This window comes from Porites lutea, chromosome 12 (genome assembly GCF_958299795.1).
Source record: "Porites lutea chromosome 12, jaPorLute2.1, whole genome shotgun sequence".
Lineage (NCBI taxonomy): Eukaryota > Metazoa > Cnidaria > Anthozoa > Scleractinia > Poritidae > Porites > Porites lutea.
In genome coordinates this window covers 17387486-17406282 of record NC_133212.1, presented here as the reverse complement: position 1 = coordinate 17406282, position 18797 = coordinate 17387486, and the positions used below count along the sequence as shown (strand labels likewise).

Genomic DNA, 18797 nt, shown 5'->3' with positions numbered 1-18797 from the left:
ATTTATTGCTTCTAAATTTTCTTCAGCCTTTTTCTTAGATAAATAAATTAAATAAGGAAATTTATTTTCATCATAAATGTATTTGTAAGTAACATTTAACCTATAAGATTTGTGAATAATGTTACTTCTACAATATTTTTCAAACTTTTTTTTTTGATTAATTGTTAAAAATGTTAGTGATGGATAGTATCGATCTACTTTTTTTGTTAACAAATTTGTTAACTCTTCATAAAATGGTTCATATAAATCATCTTCATTAAAATTTCTCAAAAATTTAATCATATTTTATATTATTATTATTTTAAGCTCTTAATAATAATTTTCCTCCTTGTTGTTCTATTTCTGCTATTCTTTCATGTAAAACTAGCGCATAAATATTATAATCAGCATTTGGATTAGCAGATAGTTCATAGTGAAATGATAATTTTGTAACACCATCTTTAATATCCATTTTTTGTTTTGTAAGATCAAAATAAACAAATGGGAACAAAGAACTAAAATTGGATCTATTAAGTAGTGTTCCACCTTGAAAATCATTATTTGCGTAAACATATGACATTACTTCTCTAAAAACTCTTGCTGGATCTGTAGCTGGTTTAAAATGAATATCGGGGTACTCATTTCCATTTCCAACCTCGAGATAACAGCGAGATATATTAGCATTATTTGGTAGATTAAAAGTATTGTATAAAAATGGATTTTCTGTTTGAGAACTAATATTAGCTGTGTTAATTCCAAAAACAAATACATGTCGAGGTTTTGAGATAGCATTTGTAATTCTAAAATGACCTGTTTGCTGTTGAGAGTTATTTGATCGCTCTACTACTTCATTAAGATACACCCATTTGTATGGTTTGAGATAATTTTCCATGTATAGTTTTTGTCCTTCTGAGTTAAACGTTAATTTTGGAACAAATAGTTGAAATCTTGATAGTACAACTCTACAAGCGTCACCTCCAGTTCTCCAGATAAGATTGTTATCCGATTCTAGTTCTATATTCAACTCAATTTTTGTATTTGGAAGAAGTTTGTCCTCTAATGATTCGAAGAAAGAATATCTGTTAAGAGGAATATCACAACTAATTGTTGCTGAGTTACCTATTAGTGTTCTTCTTATTGCAAAACCTTTGTTATAATCAGCTTCAACATCATCTATCATTAATCCTGCTTCATCACCAGTATTAGCTGCATTTCTTCTGTGAGTTACTTGCCTTTTTGTAAATTTATTTTTTTCAGCACTTCTTGATGTATCAAGATAGTAAAATTCATTTGTGGCAACACTCTCAACATAAGATGGATTATACTCAAGCAAATTCTTAATATTTACTACGTGATTAGCATAGTTGCAACTGTAAACATCTCGCCCATTTGCAAGGATTGATAATTTTTCAATTAAACTATTTGATCCATTTACTATTCCAGATTGTGCGTTATTATTGTTAAAATCATTTCCGTCTAAAAGTTGAACTTTAAAATCTACTGAAAATCGCGCGTTATACCAATCATAAGGAGTAGCTTCTCCTGTGTTATCAGCAACAAATCTATGACCTGTTTTAGTTTGATGAGCATTATTTGCAGGTGTTGCTAAAGCCTGTTCAAGGTCAAAAACAACATCTTCATATCTTTCTAAATATTTTGGATTTCTAAAAGACTTCATTTTATTTTAATAATTATATAATTTTCTCTTACGTGTTGAACCTCCACTAAGAATTGAAAGCACTCTGTCATGTGCCTCTTTTTGAGTGTTTGCATCTACACCCCATGTATTTGATATTTTCTTAACTTTTTTTGTAGGTGTTTTTTTAACAGATTTTACCTTTTCTTTGGACAACATTTGCACTATCTTATCACCAGCCTTTTTACCAGAATATTCACCAGTTTTTGTTGCAGTCATTTTTAGTAATTTATCACCACTTTTTTGTGCACTCTTTTTAGCAGTTTTTTTCATTGACTTTGCAAATGTTTTTTTTCCAAAGGATTTAAACCTATCCATCATTCCTTCTCCATAAATATGTTTTCTTGTATATCTACCCAATTCAGGGTCAAGTTTCATTTTAAACTCTGATTGTCTCATCATTTTATTTTAATAGTTATATAAATATGAAGTATTTACATCGAGTGGAGTATCAAAGTCATATACCAATCTATACCGTTAAAATCTACTGGTCTTCCAAGTGAGTCTGTAACATAAATTCTCATTTCATCAATGTTAAATGAAGATATATCACAGTACAAAGGTCTTTTAGGTTCGAAAGTAAATGGAAAAGATCTCGTGAGATTGTCTGTTGGTACCACAGCAATAGTATTTGTATTTATTCCATTTACAATACTATTAGTTATTGCCGTTGTGTTTATATTTAGTACATCAATAGAATTTGTTATATTGGGTAATTTTGTTCCATACTCTGTTTTTGTAATAATTTTTTTTTCAAATCCAATCAAGTCTCCAAATTCTGTTCCTCTTAGATCTAATTGATAATCACCCTCAATTGATACTAACACTCGATAGGTAGATAGTATAAATGTTATATTAATTGAATAAGTTTTATTTCCACTTGAGCCTGATGAGTGAGATTTTTGATCCATATACTGATGAATATAATCATTTATATCTGAGTAGGAATACATTCCATCTGTAAAAGTAATTGTTTGCCAGGTGGTTCCATCGTGAGTATATTTAATCTTATTATTTTTATAATCACTTCTAATGTTGTACCAAGAGTAAGTCATGGACAATCTATCAAGAGCAAGTTTATGTTTTTTTTCAGGGTCAAGTTTTAAAGATGGATTAAACTTAATATTAAAATCACCGGGTTTGCTTATTCCTCTTTTTTCCCTATTTACTGAAGAAATATGAATAGCTCGTTCTTCCATTTTTATCTTATTGTTATATAAGTTTTTAGTAAATCGTTTAGTTGTTTTTTTGTAATTACTTTCATTTGGTTGAGAAGATGTGCTATTTGAGAAAACTCATTTATAACACCATTATTCCCAGCAAGAATTGATCCACCGAGTAATTCAAGTCTGTCTAAAAGTTGGTGTGGGTTGTTAAAGTAAACCATTCCTTGTCCTATTTTATAATCAAGCGAGCCTAAATAAAGTTTAAGAATGTTTTTGTATTTATGTAGTAAATCTTTTTGCATTTTAATATTTTCTATTTTTTCTTTATCCTCTTCTGTTTTATGTTTTTTTCTATTCAAACCAGCTATTTCTCCTGTAAACATTTTTACATCATTTTTTACTTCATCAAATATTTCTCTGAGTATTTTAGGGTTAGTATCAAAAAAATCATTTGGCCTTGGATATTCCAACATTTGTAATATTTCTAAATCAACATCGTCAATATTTTTTTCAATGTTATAACGTGTAGGTGATTTTGCTTTAGATGTTGATGGTTCTTCATAATCACCTTCCAAAGCTGGTAATTCTCTCATATCAGCTAATTTGTTTAATTGATCAAAACCTTGAGTAAGAGCAAGTTGATTAGCTTGAAGTTGAGCTAAAGTTTTATTTTGCTGCTCATCAATACTTTTTTTAATACTATCTTGAGATTTAATAAGTGGTTTAAATGTTTCTTTAAAACCCTCTCTCATATCTTGTTTTTGCCATTTTGTTTCTTTTATAACATTTCTCACTTGTGTGGTCAAAGAGTCAGCCTCAATTTTATTTCTTGCAAGTTTTTTATACTCTTCAATATCCATTTTATATAATAAATATATAACTATTATATAAAATGGAAATACCAAATTATGATAGTGTCGATGATCCGGATAAAAAATATAAACAGTTATTTCCTTACATGCCATCAGACACATTTAGAATGTTAATTTGTGGAAACAGTGGAAGTGGTAAAACTAATTTGCTTTATCATATGTTAATTAAACCACTACTATACTATGATGAGATTTATCTTTACGCTCGTAATCTAGAACAGGATAAGTATCAAAAGTTAATTCAAAAAATGAGAGAATTAAGTCATAAAATGGGATATGAAATACTAAATGTTAGTAATGATGAAATAATTCCAGTAACAGAAATGGAATATGAGGATAATCAAAAACTTGTAATATTTGATGATTACGTTTGTGATAAAAATCAAAGAGAACTTATTGATTATTTCATCCAAGGACGTCATAAGAATTGCTCTGTAATCTACCTAAGTCAATCATTTTACAAAACTCCAAAGGATATACGATTGAATTGTTCTCACTACTGTCTGTACGAATTTCCATCATCGAGGGAAGCAAATCGTATATCATCAGAATTAGGAGTTGATAAAGAAACGTATAGAACAGCAACAAAAAAACCATTTACATTTTTGTACATTGATAAGCCTAAAAAACGTATTGCTAAAAACTTTACTAGTAGTCTAAACTAATAAATAAAATGGGAATATTTAACGAACAAAAAGATAACTCATTTGCTAAAGGAATTCAAGGAGCACCAGGAGTTGGATTTAATCTTACTTCTGATGGTGATTATGATATGATAAATAAAAAAATAAGAAATGTTGGTACACCAACTGCTAATACTGATGCTGCTACAAAGAAGTATGTTGATGATAATTCTAGCGGGGCACCCACAACAACACGATTAACAGTTGATTCAAACATTGATATGAAAGATAGATTTCGTATTCTAAACCTTAAACATCCAAATGATGCAGATGAGCCAGCAACAAAACAATATGCAGATAGTAATTTTCTTAACAGAGATGGTTCACGAACAATGATTGGCAATTTAAGCATGAATAATAATAAAATAACTAATGTTGGTAAACCAACAGCTAATAATGACGCAGCAAACAAAAAGTATGTGGATGATAAACCTTCCTCATCAACAAATCTAGCAATTGATTCAAACATTGATATGAGAAATACATACCGAATTAAAAATCTAAGCACACCACTGGATGCAAAAGAACCTCCTACAAAAGAATATGTAGACAACACATTTCTTGACAGAGATGGACCTTATCCAATGAAAGGTAATCTTAACATGGATAATCATAGAATTTTAAACCTACCAACTCCATTAGGTCCCAGTCAACCAACACCATTAGCCTTTACAGATATAAAGTATCTACATGTTGGTGGAACAAATAAAATGTTAAACTCACTTAACATGAATAATAAACCTATAATTGGTCTAAGACCACCTTTTAATGATACAGATGCTGCAACCAAAAAGTATGTGGATGATAAAGGATTTACAACAGGTTACTTAAAAAAAGATGGAACAGATTATATGAGTGGAAACTTAAATATGAACAATAAAAAAATTATTAGTTTAAGTAAACCAACCCAAGACAATGATGCTGTAAATAAAGATTATGTTGATAAACTAACTCATCACACTGCAGTTCAACCAAGTCATTACAACGATCAATTTACTTTTCTTATGTCTAATGCAGTACAATGGACTGATGAAATAGATACTGGAACTAGTTTTGTTATATCAAAAATAGCAGACTTACCTCCTTCAAAAGGTAATTTTCATAACTATAACCACAAAGTAATTTATGTAAAAATAAACAAAAATTCTCAAGGTGGCTATAAGTACAAAATGTCAGTTAACTTTTACAGATTAACCGCTAATGTTGATTACACACTATGTTTGGAAATACTAAACACTGACTATCAACTTTGGCATAAATCTCAAATAAGTGTAGACAAAGGAACTTCATCAGGATTATCAATTGAAAATGTAAGTGTAAAAAAACTTAGTCATAGTTATATAGATGCAACAAATCAATCACAATATATGTATTACCATAGAATAATAGTTAATTTTAAAAAGTTGTCAACTGGTAATAGGTTCTTTCTTCATTTTCTGGTTAATATACCACAAGAAGGAAGTGACTTGTCTGTTTATCCAAGACAGTTTTCAGGAGTTTATTTTATTACTTATGGTATTGTGGGTAAAGTAAGCAATATCGACCCAGATAAAGTTTATGACTATCACACAGCATTTGATATCAAACCAACAGAAGTTACATACAATGTTGACATAAATGTAAATAATAAAAAAATATTAAACATTGATCTTGATAAAAATAATAATAATAGTGCAGCAACAGTTGGAAAGGTAAATGAGTTTAATACAGCAACAGTTGGAATTGTGAATAAAAATTTACCTTTTATAAAAAATTATGTTTATAGAAAATATTTTGAACATTTTTTTGACTTTAGCGAATCAAACAATTATGTTATAAATAAAAATTCATTTGGTGTTGTGTTTAATGCTTTGTCCTCTATTACAGGAAATTCTGCACAAAATATTACATTTCCAAGTAAAACAATGGATAACATATTAGAAACTGGATTAAGAATAAATGATTATAAGATATCTTTTAAACCACCAATTAAAAATACAAGTTACACTTTATGTATTGTTTTTTCTCATTTTAAAAGAAATAATTTTCATATAAAAAAATATGATGTGACTAATGCAAATTCAAAACAACAACTTTTATTTTTATACTATTTATATGTAACTCGTGCACTAAACATAAATATTGGTAATGTAAGAAAAAATTTAGCAATACCATCTAGTTTTAGTGGAAAAAAAATAGTTTTATGGTTAACAGAAAGTATTAGTGATAATATTACAAAAGTTAATATAAGTAACTATTCCGCAGACTTAGACGCTAATATTGTAAGAACTTCAGCTAACCTTGAATTTGAATTTTCGTGTAAAGATTCAGTGATAGAAAAATTTATGTACTCTCCAAAATTTTACGACATTGACTCCCCAGTACATCATCATATATTACTACAAGAAAAAATAAACGGAAATTATGTATTATAGTTTAAACTAAGATTATATACATAAAATAATAAAAATGAAAAATATTTTTGATTTTAATCACATAGACCCATCTCTATCAAAATCTGATATTAAAACAATAAAAGATTTTTACAGTTACTACCATAAAAAATATTGGTGTTTTAAGAGGTCTTATAAATCTTATAAATTTCTTGATAATTGTTTTACAATCTCTGGGATATGTTTGGTAGCAATAGGAACTATTACTGGGGGAATTACACTTAATCCTGTTATTCTTGGAGTTGTAAATGGTGCTGGTGTTATTATGACTGGAGTTGGAAAAAAACAAAATTATAAGAGGAAAATTGAAATGACAAAAATTGCATACACTACTTATGAAAAAGTTCTTGTTGAACTTCGAGCTGCGCTTAGAGGAGATGATTGGGATAAACAAAAATTCGTAGATAGAATGAAACTAATAGATGATATGATAATTGATCAATCTCCTGAACCAGATAAATTTGAGATTAAATATAATAATAAATTTAATCAATAGTTTCAATATTTTATTTTAATATTGAAACTTATTAATGATAATATAATTTTTCTTTTATTAAAAGTTTTTTAAGCTTTTTATAATCATGTTTTGAGTATAAATCTTCTTGTTTCTTTTCTTGTTCTTCATTCATTGTAAGACCATAACCTTCAGCAAAATAAGCATAAGAATCTTCTTCTCTTTTATGTAAATAAAATTGTTCTGGTGCATCAGTTTTTTCAAGAAAACTAACTAATTTTTTAACCTTTTTTCCTATTACAGGATCTTCAACCTCAATATAAATTTTAATTGGAATATATTCATATGTATCATATTGAAGATATTTTAATAATCTATTAAAAACAAAAATATCTTCAGGATATTCTCCATCACCATGCATAATATTAACAATTTCTTTAAAAGGTATTTCGTCTTCTTCTTCGTTTTCTTTTTTGTTATCTTCATCAGTAATAAGGTAAGTTATGTTATCTTCTTTGTTATCTTCTTTGTTATCTTCTTTAATAATTTCTTTGTTTTTTTCTTTAATAATTTCTGCAGCTCTTAAACTCGTTAATTTTTCTCTTTGTTCAAAAGTGTAATTTTTTCCATCATTACAACCAATAATACAACCAATATCTTCAATTAAATTATCAATCATATATTGTAAAACACTTGGATGAAGTTTATATAAAATTTCACAAATTTGTTCTAAATTTTTTAAAGATCTAGGATTAATTTCAATATGCATTTTTTATCTATTAATTAAATAAAAATGATAAAAACTATTGTTAATTATGTTAACTTTTACTATCCTACAATTAAAAATATAAAACACACAGAAGATATTATAAAAACAGCATTGGTATATCGATTTTTATACGAACATTATGTAAAAGATATAATTTCACTTGAAACAATAATATATCATTTGGATATTTTACCTCTTAACTCTAATAGTTCGATAATCAAAAATCATTTAATATTTCATAGAGCGTTTAAATCTTTTTATAAACGTTACAAAGCTGGAAGAGGATGTGTATACGTATTTGATTCACCATTTAAAAGTGAAGTACTTGGTTATCTAACTGGAATAATATACTGGATTTTTCATAAAGGAATAATATAATCATTAATAAAAAATGATTAGTACAAACATTAAAGTAAACATTATAAAAAAAAATGATGGTGATGTAACTATTAAAAAAAAAGATCTTGAAAAACTTGGTAAAAGATTAATGAAAGATTTTTATGAAAATGTACATGACGAATACATGTTAACTTTTCCTGAAGTAAAATTAAAAAGAAAATACTATAATTCAATCATTATCAAAAGATATTTGTCGCATAAATTAGAAACTGAGGATAAAGATGAAGCTCTTAAAAATTTGGCATCTAAATTAAAAATTGATTTAAAAGATGAAACTCCTGAAAATTTGCTTTCTATAATAAAAACTATATATAAAGATGAAACTCCTGAAAAAGAAACTTTTAAAAAATTGTTTTCCGATTTAGAAAATGAGATTAAAAATGAAACTCTTGATTTGGATTTAATATATATTTTTATAGATCAAATGAAATATAAAATAAAATTAGATGAACAGATAGATTTTGAAATAGATGAAGATCTTTTTTATATGAAGAAAGCATTTATTAATTTGTACGATGTATATCATTACGAACATAAATATTTAGAAGATTAAATTTTATATTAGCCTAATAATATAAAATTATTTTATCAGTTCTTTATAAGTTTTCCACCATCTATCATAAGTTTCTAAAATTTTAGGACTTATTTTATGTTTTATACTTTTATACTTTTCACATCCCATTTCATCCAAAATTTTTTTTATTACATAATTAATATTTATCATTCTCTTTCTAAAATATTGTTTGTTAATATTTTCCATAATGTTATTATCTATTTTTAATAACCTGTTGTAAAGTTCACATTTTTGTTCATCAGGAAGATTTATTAGTTTAGAAATCTGATTAACCTTTTTATCGTAGTAATACTTCCTCTGATAAATACTCTTTTTTCTATAATGTACCCTATCATAATCTTTCATATCGTAAAATCCTAATACATGTCCGTTTACTGTTCCACAACTGTAACATATTTTTTGACCAAAATCAATAAAAAAAGATTCTGTATTTTTACAGCCTAAACATGAAGCTACTTTTGACTTTTTAATCCCCTCACTTTCTTCTACTTTATAATTATGTAAAATATTGAGATATTTTTTTATTTCTTCTTCTGTATATGACATTTATTATTTCTACTTATTACATCTTAAATCTAATATTTTTCTCTAATAGCTAGAGTATGTATTTGGTCATTTAACACATGTCTCTTATCATCTTGATTACTTAGAGCTACTTTGTTAACCTCTTTAGAATATATATCATGTTTTTCACTTCTTATTATTTTCATCTTTCTCATTTCTTTTTCACCAGAAAATAAACATCTAACATAATCATCAAATATTATTGACTTTTTTACCACATTTTTTTTTATTCCTTTACACTTTTTTAACTCTTTTTCATCCTCAAGTTTATAGCTGTATAGTTTAGGTCTTAATCCAACAAAATGAGTTATCTGTTTTCCTGATGCTTCATCCTTAAACAAGCCAATTACTTTTTTGTTAACTCCTGTTAATATGCCAGAAGGATGATCTGTTGGATAATCACTAGTATCAAATTTATTTTTTATATCATAACATATATCTTTGTAAAAATCTTTTGTTTTAATCTGATACATTAGACTGTCAGTATCTGTAAACAACAATTCAGCTTTTTTCCATATTTATCTTTGATATAATTATAATGAAAATCAAACATTAGAGTTTTTGATAAGTCTAAAATTGCTTGACCAACATATACTGGTTTATTAAAATACACTTCTGTCCGCTTCATATGAATAGCAATAAGATTTCGATCAAATATTGTACATCTATCAAAGTTTGGACGACTTGATAATTTTAATGCTTTTTTACGATCATCAACAAGTACTATATTTTGACGCTTTCTAATATTTTCTATTGTTTTACCAAAAACTGAATTGTTCATTAGTTTAAAAAAATCTTTTTCAAAATTGTTTGCAGCACATTTTCGAAGTTCTGTATTTTTTCTTATATATGGTTCGATCCAAGGAGACTGATAAAATGATATTCCTCGATGTACAGCAGTAATCTTCACACCTAACTCAAGACATTGTCTAAGAGCTCTGTAATGAATAACATAATTTTTTCTTGGTTTAAAATGACATATTAGTTTTTCAACTCCATTAACCTTCATTAATTCAGGTGCAAGAGGATAGTCATTATGAAGATTCCATAAGTCTGGTGGATACTCCAAATCAACTTCAAAAATATATCCCTTCTTACCAGTATTTGCCATACTATCATTTGTTTTTTCTAAAATTTCCATTACCTTTTCCACTGTAATATTATTCATCCAATTAAAACCATGTGTTGGTAAATTCTGAGACATCGCCCAACCATAAAGATTGTTTGCGTCCAAATATTGTATAAACGATGATTTCTTTTCAGGATTATAATTTTTCATATATTTATTATTTGCTTCTGCATACCTTTTTGATATATGTGTTATTCCACCACGAATACCACGCTCAATCATCATTAACATATCGTAATCATTTAATAAGTCTAAACGTTGTCCTGTTGTTTTTAGACATGCATCCCAAGCTAGTCCTGGAGATGTGTAGTAATGAGCTGGATCTAACTTGTAATGATGGAGACAAGTTTTTCTAAAGTTTTCAAACACATCTGCCAAAAGCATTACATCAGATTTTAGGTAAAGATCGTGATAGTCTCTTATTGTTTTACAACCAAATGTATTCCAGACTTTAATCGCATGTTGGTAATCTTCATCACTTATATCTTCATCATTTAGTTTTGAATAAAACCCCTGTTTTGGTGGTAATTTTTTTTCAGATAATTTATCAACTGATGATACATAGTCATAAGGAAAAACTCCTTTACGAGTTAGTAATGAAGTATTATTCTTAAAAGTATGTTTTGTAATATGAAAGTCATCTTGGTTTAAATTTGAAACAAGATTTGCTAGCGATGTTTGCATAAATTTAAATGAGTCCACAAATCTGATTTCAAAATTTATTGGAATAATATCACCATTAATATGTTTGTACTCTCCAACTTTAATAGATTTAGAAAATGAAAGATATTTTTCTTCAGTAGATGGAATACAACTAAGATCACCATCTATTTTAGCAAGTTGTTTGATAAATAGATGAGCATCGTAACCCTGAAGATTATGAAATATAACTGGTAATATTCTTGGTTTTTTACACATAAGATTACATTTGTTATGTGCTGCACCACGGTACTTACCTGTAAAATGACAATGATCTCTAACTCTATTTTTACCTAATTTACCACCACAAATATGACAATTAACCGCATTATTAAAATCTTTATTTGATTTTTCACTCATTACTAAAGGTTTTGGTTTACGATAAAAATCTTCATATATACCTTTAGTCATTTTTGTAAGTTTTTCTACAAATATTTTAGCAATATCTTCATCATCTGATTTTTTTGTATAAATGATTGGTTTAATTCTTTTATTAACAATACCCTTTGTATAAAAACAAAATCCTGATGGTTCATGTTTTTGATAGTTATAGTTGTAAGAATCTTTAGGATCGGGAGAACAGCTATTCATTGGTTTAGTAAAACATTCAAAATCTGCATATACAACAAAAGGAATAGGAAGTTGTTTATCATAATTAGTAAAATGTAAAGTTGTTTTTGGTTTTGGCATTTTTACAAATGATGTTTTATTACTAGAACAATATTTAATGTGTTTATCTAATAATTCTGGTCTTGTAAAATAACAAAGACATCTCTTACAAATATTAATTGGTTCATATGTTCTTGAGGTAATTTGACTACGTACAAGACGAGAAAAATTTTTAATTAGTGAATAATGAAATTTACCATCTTCTTCATACAAAAATAAATCAATAGTATTTTTACAATCTTTCTCAGCCATTTTCAAAGGATAAATAGTCTCTCCTTCATTTGAAAAAACATTTATTCCTGGAAGATTTGGATTAAGTTTTTCAAATTTGTTAATGTCTTTTACTTTAATCGGAAATGTAATTCCTTTAGTGATAAGATCATTTTCATACTTTTTCAAATCTGCAAATCGACTATCATTCTTTTCTCTTGGATGAAGATAACGAAGTACTGACCAAATAAAACATTTATTATCTTTATTTCGAATACTAACAATTGCTTTTTTTCTCATAATCCAATCTGGAAGAGGAATATAAGAAGAACCTTTCATTGGTTTTAATTCAGTTGTATGAATATCTAATTGTACAATTTCTTTAAAATACCACCCACTACCATTTTGTTGATAAATAGATATTTTTTCACTAATCTCTTTATAACTATTACTTAATATATCTTCTTCATCAGTTGATTTAAAATTATTAAAAGTACTAGAATTAAAATATGATTTATCTTGAATATATAAATATTTATTACTATCTTTCGATAATTTTTCTTGTTTTTCCATAAGACAAACTAAAACAAACCTTAATTTAGTATTACGATGATTTCTAATAAATTTTTTAATAGTATGATTATAATAGTCAAAAAACTGATAGGGTAAATAACCTGGTTTCCCTTTTATAATATATTTTTTAGCAAATTCGTTTAAAGATGATTTCTCAACTTCAATTCCTTCTTCATACTCTTTTATAGCTCTTTCAAGAGCTTTTCGTAAATAGTCTGGAGTATCTTTAGGAATTTTTCTATTTTTTATACATTCCTCAAAATAATCCTCAAATGATTTTATCTTTTTGGTAACCACTTTAGTCTTTTTTGGTTTAATTTTACCTTGTTTAATTTTATTTCCAATATCTCTCACTTTTTTTATTTTTTCAATCACTTTCATCTTTTCTTCCAATTCCTTATAATCTTTCCTAACTTCTTGTTTGTCTTGTGATAAAATTTTTTTTAATTTGTCCAAAGACAAACTCATAAGTTGATTATTTGTAGATGATTGATGAGACATATCTTATATAATTATTATTTTATTTTTAAGTATGAAATCAAATTTATTTTTTTCTAATTCACTTATTTATTTCTATCTCATCTATCAATATTATAAAATAATTTACTACAGTGTAGTATAGTAAATGTTGACATCTGCATCACCCCAAATTATTTCTGTCTCTTCGAACAAAGAGCGACTACTTGAGAACGAATGAAATGAGAGAACAAGAGGAGCGACTTTGTGAGTTGAGACAGAAATAATTTGGGGTGATGCAGATGGCAACATTTACTATACTACTCAAGGTACAGGTAAACAAATGTATAAAAAAGCGTGATGCACGTGCAAAAGTTGTTTTTTTGCAAAGATAAACCTATTGCTTTTTTACCGTTCTCGTTGCCGTCGCCGTCGTCGTTGCTTAAGTTCCCTATTACTTCGAAGCGCCTGCTACGTAGGCTATCTCGATCCTTACACGAACTACAAAACAACCCTACGAAATACCCTAGTGCTAACCTTCCATTTTGATGGCGGCAATTTTGGATCACTGTAAGCAATAGAACAGTCGGGATTGTTCACGTGTATAAACTCGGCCATCAGGTGCTCCCACACAAAGATAGCACCCCCCACACCACGAGCTCTGTTGCCTAGAAACACCATTGTACTGCCCGGATGCAGTATGATCTGACTCGAACGCATAAACAAGGCGCCTCCATTAGAGCCTGTGTTATTGGCAAATGTCAAATGGCCGTGAACATTAAGGACGCAATCTTGAAAGGCAGCTGCCCCACCTAAAGAAAAACAAACGCATTCTGTCAAGTACTAAAAATCTCTGCAGTGTTTCCGCTAGACCGCGCCATCGCTACACTGCAAAACAGTCCGTATTTTTGCGTATTCAAGTACGCGCGAGCAGTCAAACAAAAGTTCTGGAGCGAGGCTGAAAACGGAGAGCGAGACTGGGATACCGGGCGTGCGGGCGTGTGAGACTCTTTTTTAGCCTACGCTAAACCGATTTTGATGGGGAAAAAAACGACTGTTTTGCAGTCTCACCACCGCCGGAATCCCGCGTTGCAATCAGTGATGGTCTCCAGAAAAACGAGAAAATGGCCAATTTGGCCCTTTCCTTCTACCATTTAGAAGGCTGCAGGCTCAACACAGGCATGGTATTTTGAAAACTGTACCCTTTTTAATTCAATAGCAGTTTTCAATACAGAACAATGGCAAAAAGAAGACCAAAAAGGATACACTTCGATCAATCGGAGCGAATAACAGAGCATCATAATTGCGAGTGGCCTAGACACTATACAGCCTCTATTTGAAATTGCCATAAGTTCTTGCGGACAAGAGGGCGAGATAGACCACAGTCCTCGCCAAAACTCTTTGAGGCACCCATGCACTTTGCTTTCCCTCAGCAATGTTGAGATCTGATTGCAACGTTAGGTGGCCACACTTGTACTGCAAAAGGGAGGGGGAAGGGGAAAAACAAACGGGTGCGAAATCTTCAAACTAAGGCCTGTGTGTAGCCACCCCCTCCCCTTAAACAAAATCAGGGGGGGCCCTCTCCCCTTCGCGTGTTCCCCTCGCGTGGCTTGTTGAAAAAAAAAAAAAAAAGAATAACTGAGGCGCCTGCTACGCAGGCTAATGCATTTAACACGGACTGTATAAAATCCCCTCAGCGGTCTGCCTCCGTGGTTTGAAGAAATGCGAAAAAGCGCTAACCAAAAGACAACTCTCTACGCTGGAACAACAAATCAAGTTTCGGATACCCTTCACCGAACCCACTGGAAAGCAGATTGTTCTGGAAAATAGTGTCATCCGATCCTTTAGACATTTGTGGATCATACGTTATACATACTAGTCTGCTACACAGCCGTTTTTAGTGTCGTCACCAACGCTCCTCCCTACAAAGTGGGGAGGAGCGTTGCGTGAGGACATAGGTACATATACAAGTATTTTTAATGCAAGAGGGGTGGTACGATAGACATTACCTCCGTAATTCTGCTGGAAAATATTCCTCCCAGTGAAATTCACATCAACTCGTTGGCTGGTGAAGGGACTTGTGCGTGCGTAATTCGACATGTTGTTATTCTTGAAGGTACAATTTATAAATTCTGGTGTCATGTCCACTCCTCTAGCGAAAGGCAACGCTGTGGTAAACCGTATGGCGGTGCTTGCATTCCCAATATTATTACTAAATGTCACAGTGTCGAATCTTAGAAAAAAGAAAAATGCTTGGTCTTCAAACACCGTCATGTCGTGAACTAGAACTTGGCGCAAGTTGCACGGGAGGAAAAATTGGGTGCCGCGCGCTATCTTTGCGTGGGTCCCCTCCCACAAACTAAAGCGTCCCAAGGGAGGGAGGAGTTATTTTCTTCAGATCTCAGTGTCCTATTCAAGTACACACAAATATGTTTTCAGTGCCAAAAAAGTTCCAGTCTCAGTCAATCAAATCCCAAAATCCCCAGTCCATAAATACGCAATTTCTAGTTCCCCTTTTACACCTTCAGAATTAATCGATCAGTGGCGTATAACAAGAGAGAAGAGCTAAGTGGCTCCCAGGGAGGGTACCCGGGATTTCAAGTGACGGGGATGGTCGAATGGAGTCAAAAGTCAAGACCCAAAAAAATGCCTAGGGCTTCCAGCAAAATCCAAAAAAATCCCTGGACCAAAAATGCAGACTATTGTGTAACACGTGCGATGTAAAGCGACACCATAGTTAACTATTAAACAACAGCAAAACATGTTTGTTTGTACTTTATTCGCAGAACTACGCAGCCAGGGCACTACCGATTCTTTTTTATACCCCCAAAAAATCCCTACCCAAATCAAGCTACCCAAAAAAATACTTGCCAAATTTTCGAACCCAAAAAAATCCCGGAATCGAAAATTTCAAACCCAAAAATATCCTTCGATCATCCCCGTCACTTGAAATCCCGAGTACCCCCCCCCCCTCTCCCTGGGAAGTGGCTCATTCTCTCTTGCTAAAACACAAAGGCTCAGCCTCAACACAACAGAGACTAACCTTAGAATGGAGTCATTCGGCGTTACGTCGTAGTTCATTAGAAATACATTCATTCCTGCTCCTCGCTGTGACTCGTTTTCGCTGAAGATACATTTTCTATAGATGGTAGTAATCTTAGAAGCTTTGTCCCATTGGGAAAAAAGCGCACCTCCTCCGGTTTGCCCCGCCTGATTGCCTGTGAAGTTTGAGTTTGTTACCATAAAACTGTTTCTTACGGCCAAGTTGGTGTTAGCAAGGTAAAGTCCCCCTCCGTATGTTGCTGTATTTTTTTTAAAGACGGTATTATCAATCAAAGCTTGGCAGTTTTCTGCCTTGTTGCTGAACACTACGAGAAGTCCTCCGCCACACGAAGAGAAGTGCGTCACGTTCGAAGACGGAGCGATGAAATCGTTTGATTTATTCGTCACGGCAGCATTAGAATCGAAGATAGAATTTTTAACGACCAGCTTAAGATTTGCAGAGTCACGAAATAAAAAGCCGGCACCTCCGCCCGCTGAATCAACTCCTCTCCTGTACTGTTCGCTTGAATTCTTTAGGTTGGAAGTGTTATTCGAGAAAAGGCAAGTATCAATTGCCACCGCACTGTCAAAGGCGTTTATTGCCGCTTGCGTGTTATGTCTAAAAACGCAGTTCGTGAAGTCGACATTTAGTGAATTCCAGATCAACACAACAGCGGCAACGCGAGGGCTACCACAGTTCTGAAATTCAAGGTTGACAAAATGAACATTTCTTGTATTCCTTGCGTAAATATTCGATGCTCCTACTTCAATTCCAGCAAATCGTGCACCGCAATGAACAACCGACCTACTTCTCGAGTCATTCGATTTCAGATAGATGTTTCTCAAGGCGCTTGTCTGGGTAATACTGACTCGTTCCTTAAGCGTATATACTTTATCTTCGATGGAAAAAGTGAAGACTGTTTCATTGTGGTTTTTGGTTTCTTCAAGAGCACCCAGAGCGAACTTGATGGTTTTGCACGGACTTGTTGCATCCGAAACACGGCATGAAGTCCTATCCCCTCCTGATATTTTAGAAACTCGGATCACGAGAGCTGCTGAACAGAACTCTATCCATGCCACACTGTAGAGTATAAAATAAACTGCAAACATTCTGTAGCTTTGCATGACTATCGCATCCACAGAGGGGAAATTGGTAAGCAAAACCCCTTGCTCTTTATGTGCTATCGAGCATTATGTAGACGACAATGTTTCGGTTCTGTTAACGCAGGCAAAATGGTGAGGTGTATTGTCTCAGAACATAGCGTGACCCACTTGCGTGACTCATTGTTGTTTGAGCCCGCGTTTTCCACAGGTTTCTTTAAAAATGATTGCTACAGGACATACAAGTCAGCTGTGCAATAATGTTTGGCGTCTGGGCTATGGTTGCATAGTTAATGAAAAGCTATAAAACGACATTTAGCTACATTCCGTTAGCCTGCGAGAGCATCCGGCTCAAGTTTCTAGTTTCGCCCGGGTGAAACTGGAAACTTGAGCCGAAAAAAAACGGATACTCTTGCAGGCTACATTCCGTTAGCGATCTAAAAAAAATTCCAGTGGATGAAATCGATGCCAAAATTAACTGCGGCATACCAGATCAAATGAAGAGTAAATGGCTTGCAGTAATTTTCAAAATGTTTTTGTCAACCAAGATAAAAAAACCTTTCTCATCACACGAGCGTTCCCTAGACACAAGCGCTCCCGGCACCATATTTATAATAGTCATCATCAGTGCGACTCATTGCCTGAGAGCAAGCTGTTCGATTTGGGATCTCGAGAAAATAACGCGCGAGCAGCACACGGAAGCAGACACGAGAGCGAGGGGCGTTCGCAAAATTGATCATGGGAAGTCACTTTCGTTGGACTTAGCGTTGTCTTTCGTACCTCAAAGGAGCTATGTCAAGCTATTTGCTATCTTTTTATAACGCTAAAATTTGTCTTCTCATCAATAAAAATAATGGTCCAGTTTTGATTAGTCTGCTACACAGCCGTTTGTAGTGTCGTCACGCAACGCTCTGACACTAAAAACGGCTGTGTAGCAGACTAAAAAACTGTTTCCTATCGTCTTTTAAAACGGATGGACACCGATTGAAACTTGAAAAAGTTGGGACAACCTTCTCAGGTTTTCATGCCATTCCTGCAAAAATCACCAACAAATATTGTGGTTAGTGTTCCCTGGTGAAATTCCTGTTTGATATCTTCTTCATAAAGAGGCATTTTGTGTATGGGTCATGACGGGTAAAGGTACAAAGTGCTGACTTCAGCACAGAATTGACCTTAAACAGCAATATCCTTGTGACGTAGCTCCTTTAAACAGCTCACTCATATACAGTAGAACCTCGATAACTCGAACTCGGATAACTCGAATTCCCCACCAACTCAAACCTAATTTCCTTTCCCTTGATCAAATTTCACTGAAATTTACCTCGATAAC

At 31.6% G+C, this 18797-nt stretch overlaps 1 protein-coding gene across 2 annotated transcripts in view; it reads right to left on the bottom strand.

Annotated features, from left to right (window-relative positions):
* LOC140921804 (uncharacterized) overlaps positions 1 to 17579 on the bottom strand; it is a 38004-nt gene extending 20425 nt beyond the window's left edge. For both annotated transcript variants that reach the window (XM_073371805.1, XM_073371804.1), the window contains exons 1-3: positions 16368 to 17579; positions 15334 to 15557; positions 13862 to 14136 (exon numbers count right to left, since the gene is read on the bottom strand). In XM_073371805.1, the coding sequence (XP_073227906.1) occupies positions 13862 to 14136; positions 15334 to 15557; positions 16368 to 17491 (1623 nt within the window). In that variant the 5' untranslated portion in view covers positions 17492 to 17579. The remainder of the gene's footprint in view (positions 1 to 13861; positions 14137 to 15333; positions 15558 to 16367) is intronic.
* Between the last annotated feature and the right edge of the window lie 1218 nt (positions 17580 to 18797).